The 9,376-nt window shown below is 31.9% G+C and overlaps 1 protein-coding gene across 2 annotated transcripts; it reads left to right on the forward strand.

The window, feature by feature from the left end:
• Positions 1-491: 491 nt before the first annotated feature.
• LOC106471378 lies at positions 492-6,101 on the forward strand. Of its 2 annotated transcripts, XM_013931976.2 has the most exons (6): positions 492-586; positions 2,778-2,842; positions 3,348-3,449; positions 4,236-4,262; positions 4,668-4,761; positions 5,990-6,101. In XM_013931976.2, exons 1-5 carry the CDS (start codon positions 502-504, stop codon positions 4,722-4,724), a joined length of 336 nt encoding a protein of 111 aa, XP_013787430.1. In that variant the 5' UTR covers positions 492-501; the 3' UTR covers positions 4,725-4,761; positions 5,990-6,101. The 2 variants fall into 2 exon arrangements, with proteins under 2 accessions (XP_013787430.1, XP_022255686.1); XM_022399978.1 differs by lacking the exon at positions 4,236-4,262.
• The last annotated feature ends 3,275 nt before the right edge of the window (positions 6,102-9,376 follow it).

A 9,376-nucleotide genomic window follows, 5' to 3' on the forward strand; every position in this document is an offset into this window, starting at 1 on the left:
CGTGAATCAACATAATACAAGAAATTGTAGCAGCAAATAAAGGCAGTTATCAAGGATTTTCGTTTTTTCCAACAACAACAAGAAAAATGTGCAAGTAGATAGATTTCAAAGAACCATGGTGTAAAGTCTTGATATGAATCATTATATGTTAACCATATACATACAATACCACCTGCTTTCGTCACTGAAATATCTCAATCATAGCTATTGCTAGCTTACGTGGCCAAAACACCAGCATTATTTACAGAAGAGTTAGAAGTTAATCATTCTTGGTTCAGATGGCTTAAGAAAACATCACGTGATAATTCTTATTACCTCTTTATTGGACTTGTGATGCAGAGTTTCGTGGGTTTAAGTGATTCACTGTATAAATATTTCCAGATGTCTAACAAAAATAACGACTGGCTTCAGCATTAAGTAACATTCACGTTAGAGTATAAATAAAGGCCTACTAACCATTGTAGGTACAGTCAAGAAGTGTCATATTTCAAATCCAGAGAAATGAAGGTATTTGTCACTTTGAGTGTTATTGTCTGTTTTTGGGCGATAGCGTATGGACAGCAAGCCCAACAAAGCATTGCCTGTTGTGAGTAATTTGGAGTTATATTTTTATCATTATTATTATGCAGTAGCTCTGTGAAGTCTTTTAAATATATTGTACTTAATCAACTTTATGTGATTTTATGTTCGTGTAGGCCTTGTTTTAAAGAATACCACGAAACAACACACGAATATATTCTAAAACTTTAAACAATGTGTTGAAACCACAATGACCTTGTGGATATAGTAACTAATCAGAATCCTAAGATAACTTTGCATATCTAAACTCTGGTATATCTATTTCTTTTTATAAACAATTAGTTTTTGTATGTCTAAAAAGTAATAATTTACGAATTGTGCTTTTCGATATGAAGCTGCTTTGACGATTTGCCATCTTTTTAAATTCAATTTAATATTTGTATAGCTGCTGTTATTGTGACGTTATGGTGTATAAAAAAGTGACAATAAACCTGTAAAATAACAGCTGTTTACTCTAACCTTTATGTTAATCAATTTCAGAAGGCGATAAAACTCAAAGAAAATTATAGAATTTAATACCAGTACTATTAAAAGGGCACCAGAGTAAAACATAAGATGTAATGTTTCTAAATATTTTTACTAGAGATAACAAAAAGACAACTAATTTTGCAGTTTCAAAGCGATTACTATGTACAACACGAGTGAATAAACCAGTAGTTATTTGGGAAAATATAGCATGACGTGGTTCTAATTCACTCTGAAATATAGTTTGGGTAGTGTACGTATTAGTTTTTTTTTTACATTGCAATGACACAGTGGGTTATTGAAGATCTGAAGAAAGCATTTTTGTACACAAATATAGTAATTTGGCAGAATAATTTTTTTTCAGGTTCTGGGTTATAATGCTAAGATAAATGACTTTATTCATAGAAGAGTATCATAGGATAAATAAATATATTAATATTATATAATACGACAGATTCTCTAGGTGTTTAAATGTCCTAATTCAGGTACGACGATAGTAATACATTGAAAACTGGTTTGATTCCCACGTAAAGCTCTGGTGTGTAGTTATTCTTATGTATTTGATATTTGGCTTTTGAAAATTTTTTACTTAGGAATGACCATAATATCACAATTAGCAAGAAAGTGCTCACTGTGGCAAATTAAACCCCCAAAATGCTAAACCATCATTTGTGCTTGGGTTTGGTATTTGCTTAGTACAAAACTACACAATAGTCTATGTGCGCGCTGCCCATCTTGGGGAATCAAACTAAGTTTAAATAACTCGAAAACAACAACAAAATTATAAAGCATACAATCTCAGAAACACTCTCATAGTTTGTTTGTTCGTTTGCTTTTTGAATTTCGTGCAAAGCTACACGAGGGCTATTTGCGCTCTCTCATAGTTAAACTGACATTTAGAGATCTATTTTCGTGCATACAGTTGTGTGTCCTCCTTTTTGTCAGCAGTAATTTTACGAGCTTACGACGCTAAAATCAGAAGTTCGATTCCCGCAGTGGCCAGAGCGCAAATAGCTCATTGTGTAGCTTTGCACTAAAACAAAAACTACAACTGCTTACTGTTGTAAGTTCTGCTGATGAAAATAAAGGAGACATCTAGAATATGTATTTTTTTTTTTGTTTCTCAGTTTTGACATTAATATATCGAGCCAACTTTCTCTAATATTATCTCGTTACGTGGAATTGTTAGAAAAATATCTAACCTAAGTATCATAGCAAAATACTAAATTTTTATAATCACTTATTTACAGGAGCTATTTTATACAACTTAATAAAAGCTTAAAGTTTTTATACCTTGTACTAATAAGATGCCCTCCAGTGGCACAGCGGTATGTCTGCGGACTTACAACGCTAGATCCCCGTGGTGGGCAGAGCACAGATAGCCCATTGTGCAGCTTTGTGCTTAACTACAAACAAACAAACTAATATGTTTTTTTGCTCACTGATAAAGACCCTCGGTGGGTCAGGGGTAAGTTTACGAAATTACAACAATAAAATTCGGGTTTTCGATTCCCCGCGGTTGACAGAGTTCAGATAGGGCATTGCGTAGCTTTACACTAAGAAAATCAACAACAAACTGACAAAATAACATTAAAAATCAAATTATTTGATAATGAGAAAAACAAACTTGTTTATAAAATTGTAGTTGTTTTCATACTTACATTTTCGGTTGATTGTTTGTTTTATAACTTGTGATCTGGTTATTTTTATTTTCATATTTGAAACTTTTTCAGCGGTCCCTGGTAATCAAATGGAAACATTCTTTTCTTGTGTTAGAAGTGATCAGCGAATTAGTACAGTAAGTACACGTGAAATATGTACTCAAAAAGTATTAATACAGATGTTTGATTGAGTTTATTTTTTAACAACTTGCTAGGGTATGAAAGAAAAAATAATAACAACTTTTCATTTTTGGCTTTAGTCTTTCTTACAAAAATAATCTATCCTTCTGTATAACAAAAACAAATTATTGGCTAGGATTTGTATAAAACTTTTAATGTCTTTAGGAATTACTTCATGATCTCAGAAAAATACGTAAGTTCAAAAAGTCTTAATACAAAATGATAAAACCCTATAACCCGAACCCTTCTTCAGGGGCAAACTGGGAACTACTTTTAGGAATTAGCTATAATCTTAATGGACATTAATAGTTTATAATATCATCATTATTTGACTATTATTTAAAAATAATTTTGAAATAAAAATTAACTTTAAAGCATGTTTCAAACCACTAATGCTTCAGTGTTATTGAATTGTTTAACTTTATAAACAGCTATAGTTTTTGTTTTGTTTTCTGTTTTAAGTTTTTAGACCAATGGGATACTTGTAAGAATAATTTTTTCCCGACCGCAACTGATGGTCAAGTTTTGCAACAGATGTGTGGAAACATGATGGTCAAAGCTGCGGTAAGCTGTGCATAACAACCGAGTAGCCTATTTTACAAAACATTTAATATATTTTGTTAGTCCATACCTAATTAATAAAAAGTAAAATAAAAGGAAATGGTGTTTATTAGGAGATCACAACATTAAATCTTGCAAATAGCGTTTTACGTCGTCATGGATCATTTGTACCAATTGTTAAAAAAGAAAAAATGGATCGGGCGCAGGTAAAATCATACTGAATTATATAACAAAATGAAGTGTCAGTCTAAGCCTAAAACTAAAAAAGATGACTACATTATTTACTTGGTGTTATAATGTAAATGAATGCTATTTTTATTTTCATACCGTCAATATAATTTTTTCTTTTATTAAAATGATATTATTCTTAATATAGGCGAAACAGATATGCAGTTTACTACCGAAATATTATTATGAAATATGAATTTACTTTAGCTTTCTAATAAACTTCTGTTTAGATGCAGGTTATATACTGTTGTTCTGTATAAGTGCGTTACGTATCTATTCTGAGGTGGTACCAAACTTTAATATTTTGGAAGTCTACACCTAATGTGCACGAACAGTGAACCTTCTGGAAGACTTCAGAACGAGTGCAAATATAACGTTGTATTAAAAAAATAGCACTGGTTACTAGAGTTCTTAAGTTTCTGCTCACTGTTTTATAAACTGTGTTATTGTAAAAATGAATTTGATATTTTGATTACAGATACTTATAATCCTAAATGTTTCTAATTTCGATACATGGATTTACATATTTGAGTAATTTACGAATATAATTTATTTTTTCAGATGGTTAATTGTTTCCAAGCGCAAATGGTAAGTTAAAGTTATTGTGAAATGGTATCTTCAGTTTATCCAATTATTCTGTTGTTATAATACCCGCTAAACAGGGCCGGATTTAAGGGATGACAATCAGTATATTAATCCTGGGCCCTGGACTGCTGAGAGGGCCCACAGACTAGGTTAAAATACATAACTATTTTTAGATCACTATTTCAGAATTTTAAATCCAATTCACTTGCTCTATGATAACGCTAGCTAAGCCCTAGAGTCATTAATTGGCCATGAATACACAATAATATGGCGAGAATGAAACTAACAGAAAAAGATTGTTTGTTTGGTGTTATATATTGTATAAATACATCAAAGAGTTAATTTATAAGAAACTCCATTTTTATAGAGTTTGGTCATTATTATAGTACTTTTCATATTATTTTCCAGAATCAGTTTTACAATGAGATTAAAACAGTTGCTGAAACTTGTCAAAAGACTTTGTAACCTGTACGAAATATATTTTGTTGGGAAAAAAAAAAGAGTAAGTTTGAATTTTACTTATTTTTGTATAACTTTAGATACAATAAAAATATACTTGTAGCAGCAAATCATATAACTTTCAAGGTAAATTTTAATCGTGAAATTTATGAAGGAAAGAAAGAGAACTTTCTACTTTCTTTAGTATACTTATTATGCCTTGTAGCCATGTGTCGTCAAATTCGCTCTTACAATACCTTCTTTTTCTGAAGTCCACGATTGTATTTTCAAATAGCGTAACGTCAAATATAAACCTGTCTTATATTCGTTTTCATTACATTGCTTAGTACGTTATACAAGTTACGAGTTAGTTTATTTTATGATAGATAATTTGTTGGTGGCTTAGCGGTTTGATCCTCCTAGTGGGCACAACACAAGTGGCCTTTTAGGCAGCTTTTTCCTTAATAAAACACAAAAAACTCTACGCTTGATGCGCGGGTTGTCTTTGAGATAGAGCTATGTGTTTCGGAACTGGCGGACTTTAAGCTGTTGGTGCATTATAAAAGTAACAGGCAATCTCTTAGATTGTGTAGAAATACAAGCCCCCCCCCCCCAGTGGCACAGCGGTATTTCTGCGGACTTACAATGCTATAAACCGGGTTTCGATACCCGTGGTGAGCAGAGTACGGATAGCCCTTTGTGTAGCTCTGTGCCTAACCACAAACAAATCATACATAGAAAATACAAACACAACTTTTTGCCATCTAGTGGCCATCGAATTAAGTTAAGCATGAGCCATGAAAGTGGTAGCTTCTTGCAATTCGAAAACAAACACGTATTGAAAATAATGTACGTATTCTGTGTCTAAAATTCCATTCAAGAGGGATGTGACGATTTTCAAACTCTCTTTATGTTGATTTCACCTTTGAATAGTGCTGAGTTTGAAAACACGCTAGTGTTCTACGCTGCTACATACAGCAAAGTCTCGTGTACCTGACGTACAAATCTTTTTTTTAACATTCTTTTTTTTACAAAAATGTATTACAAAGATAATTTAGAAAAACCATATAGTGTTAAGCTTAGTTCCTTAACATTTTTTAGCAGGTTTATCTCGTCTTACGAAGTGCATTCGCAGTATATGTCTTACTGTTTATATAAATTGACTGTTAGCAATATTTCTGCTTGCATAGTTGTGTTGGGATTTCATTACCATTTTTTTCATTATTAATAGTTTTTTGTCATGAAAATGGGAGAAATTAATATAATTTTCTTTTTTTACTTTGTCTTTTTAGGTACAGGAAGTATCAACTATACTATTATTCCCCTTGATTTTCTTCATCTTTTTCTCCAAGAAATGCATTGCTTCATCAGAAAATGTACTACAGGCAACATTAGAAACTTGCCAATATTGTCTTTCTACAGAGAACATAAATAAAATCTTTAAGTAGTTGCAAAAGTGCAATTTGAATTGATGTTTCTTTCTTAGATATTAAGAAATGTTTTCATTTTACCCCCCATTTGAGTTTATTCGAGAAAATAACATATTATTCCAACACGACTATTACCACAGACAATATTAGAAAATTACCAATGTTAAAGCGGTCTTACAGTCTAATTAACATCTTTGAATCAATGCATCCTGGTTTAATGTTACAACTACATGTCAGTTTTAGATCTATATTCTGTACACTAAAATACATCATGAGAAAAAAGAGTCAGAGAGAACAATTTTATTTCACTTACACTAATAGCTTGTGAGAACTGTTTGTTTAAATTAAATAAATAAAGAAGACAACTGTTATTACAATGGTAAAGACAAAACTACAGAAGGTTGAGTACTTTATGTTAGAACGATTTCAAGCACCCCAATCAGCATACCAACGATAACCGGTATAAAGTCGTAGTGGAATGGTATATATCAGAACTACCTTTTGATCATGTTTAGCGTTACGTAAGTAGTGTGATACCACAGAACATTGATCGCTTTTGGAAAAGGTATGTACCAGTCCTTTCCGACACAAAATGTTCGTACACTCAGATCATAAAGATGTGTTCAGAAAACAACGCACATTTTATGATAAAAGCCTGTACTTGGCTTCACAAAGGCTTCATGATAAAAGCCTGTACTTCACAAGGTTTCGCACAATGTCCTCTTCGATTGTAACTTGTTCCCCAAGAAGTATGATCTGTAATTGGTTCAAAGATGTTGGTAGATAATTACTGTGACCAGTGCAATGCTTTTGGTCATCTTTAACGAAAAGCAGCTGGGTCACGATCTGGTGATTGTGTTGATCAAGGTTGTTGACTGGAGTCATTATCATGTTATTGGAACCAATTTTGGACAATCGTAATGGACTATTGCATTACTGTCCTGGAAAAGCCCAGTTTTTCGACTACTTTAGTAATGCAGTATTGTAAGATGGGCGTGAACAGCAATAACGTTCAGATATTGTTTAGATGTTATTTAACATTTTAAAAATAATCAAATGGTCGAGCTCCTACCACAAGAACGTTCTTTGATACATGTGCACTGTAAAAACAAGTGAAGTAGGGTCAAGTACCTCATATAATTTTCTTCATACTTTTTCTTAGTCAGTACAAAATATGATGAAATTCAAGGCATCAGACCATATCACACATTTCCAGCCATCCATTACACATATAATATGCCTCTAAGAACTACTGAGCCATTTTTCTGCTATCTATTAAGATCAGCAGTCTTTGGACTGCTGTTTGTCTATCATATCAAAAATTCTCTTATGTTCTTTGCATAGTAAACTCGCAAATAATCTTATTTTGAGCAGTGCTGACAGGTTTTGTTTTGTTGAATTTGGCGCAAAGCTAATTTTGAATTAGTAGACTAGAGTAAAGACAACTAGTCAACACCACAAACTCTTGAGCTTCTCTTGTTAAACCTAATCGTGGAATTTGACTCACTCTTATAACACACCCACTTTTCAAACTTTTTACTTAAAGATATACATATTTTTATGAACAATTTACCGAGTGTGGGAGTAAACAAAGATCACCTTTTCATGAATTATATCCAAAGTTACATATCCGATAGTTTTAAATTGTGAAATTTATAAAATGAAAAATAATATAATGATGTTATTAAAGTATAAAAATATATACATACGCATACTCATATTTCAAGAAAGCGCACTTCGACCACTTATTTTACAAGATCCTTATCATTTGAGTGATTAATTGGTTGTATATAGCTCTGGCTTGTAAAATACTCAAAATATATACCGTTACACTAAGATACATTTTAGCATCTTACTATTCATTGTGGATCTTAACAAGTAATTTAATAATATAAGTAGCTTTTATAGTGGGGAAAATGTTTTTATGCCAGCAAACAAATTTTACTAGGGGAAAAAAAAAAGGACGCTCTTTTATATCATTAATTTTGAAGATCTACTAGCAAATGGAATTAAATCTCAAATTATTAACCCTTATGAGTTTTATTTAACAATCTAAATAGTATGATTCAAATATTTGTATACGGTAAGTTATATTAAATATGAATATACTGAGGAAAATAAATACTCGTAAGCATTATGTACGTTTTACAGTGACTTTTATTTTATCAATAACAAATCTAGGTGGCTAGTTGTGTAAAGAATTTGTAACGTCAAAAATAATAGTTCCTTAAGTAGTAGGCCTAGGCGTAAGGCAATGCAGAAATGTCGACTAAATTTTAACAAAATTTTTTCAACCTAAATTCATAAAAATCGGTAGCAGGACATCAACTAACAATGTATCCTAGTACCAATTTCAAATGTGGAAGTGAAATTTTAGATTATTACTATTAATGATGATAAAACAACTTTATATAAGATCCTTCAAATTGTATGCCTAGGCCTAGACTTGCAATTATATCTTGTGTTCCAATGAGTCAAAATTTTCAATGTTCGTGTGATTACAGAAACATCGAATTTAAATTTATAAAATACATTGTTTAACCACTTTGAAAAGACTGGTAGGTCTGATGAAGTAAACCAACAATCTGGTAATGTGATTAGAAATATTTGTAATGTTATTAGAGAAAAGTAAGGCTATGTTCATATATGATAATATAGGCAGAACCTAGTAACGAATGCCAATTTAAAAACTATCCTTTTTATATTCGAGTTGTTTATCCGAATTAGTCAAAAGAGAAGGCGTATTTCTGTTCGAGTTATTGAACCAATGTTGCCATTTGTTGCCATGTCGATGTTGTTGGAAAAAATTACCCAATTAATTTTAAATTAAAATTTAAATATTTGGCAAGTTTGTTTGTTTGTTTGTAATTAAGCACAAAGCTACACTATGGGCTATCTGTGTTCTGCCCATCACGGGTATCGAAACCCGGATTCTAGCGTTGTAAGTCCGCAGACATACCGCTGTGCCACTGGGGGGCAAATATTTGGCAAATAATTTTATTCGTATTAGTAAACGTTATTTGTTAATTTATTTTTTGATGCTAAATCAAAAAGGACTAAGGTATATCTTAATTTCTAAATTCTCCATGGAACAGTTTGGCATTGCTGAAGTGAAATCCAACATAGTGCACATCACACGTACTACCCGAACTTCAAAGTTAATGCTTTATGATTGATATTGTTATGACAGCAGAAGTCACGTGACGCTGGTAACACGTAATGAGTTCTAGAAAGATCGGGGAACATCAT

Source organism: Limulus polyphemus, unplaced genomic scaffold, assembly GCF_000517525.1.
Source record: "Limulus polyphemus unplaced genomic scaffold, Limulus_polyphemus-2.1.2 Scaffold4582, whole genome shotgun sequence".
Taxonomy (NCBI): Eukaryota; Metazoa; Arthropoda; class Merostomata; order Xiphosura; family Limulidae; genus Limulus; species Limulus polyphemus.

Bases quoted from the DNA above. Each gene is read 5' to 3' on its own strand.
- LOC106471378 (XM_013931976.2), top strand. From the start codon at position 502: ATGAAGGTATTTGTCACTTTGAGTGTTATTGTCTGTTTTTGGGCGATA. The intron at 2,843-3,347 runs GTAAGTACACGT...TTCTGTTTTAAG, and splicing joins GTGATCAGCGAATTAGTACA to TTTTTAGACCAATGGGATAC. The intron at 3,450-4,235 runs GTAAGCTGTGCA...TTATTTTTTCAG, and splicing joins ACATGATGGTCAAAGCTGCG to ATGGTTAATTGTTTCCAAGC.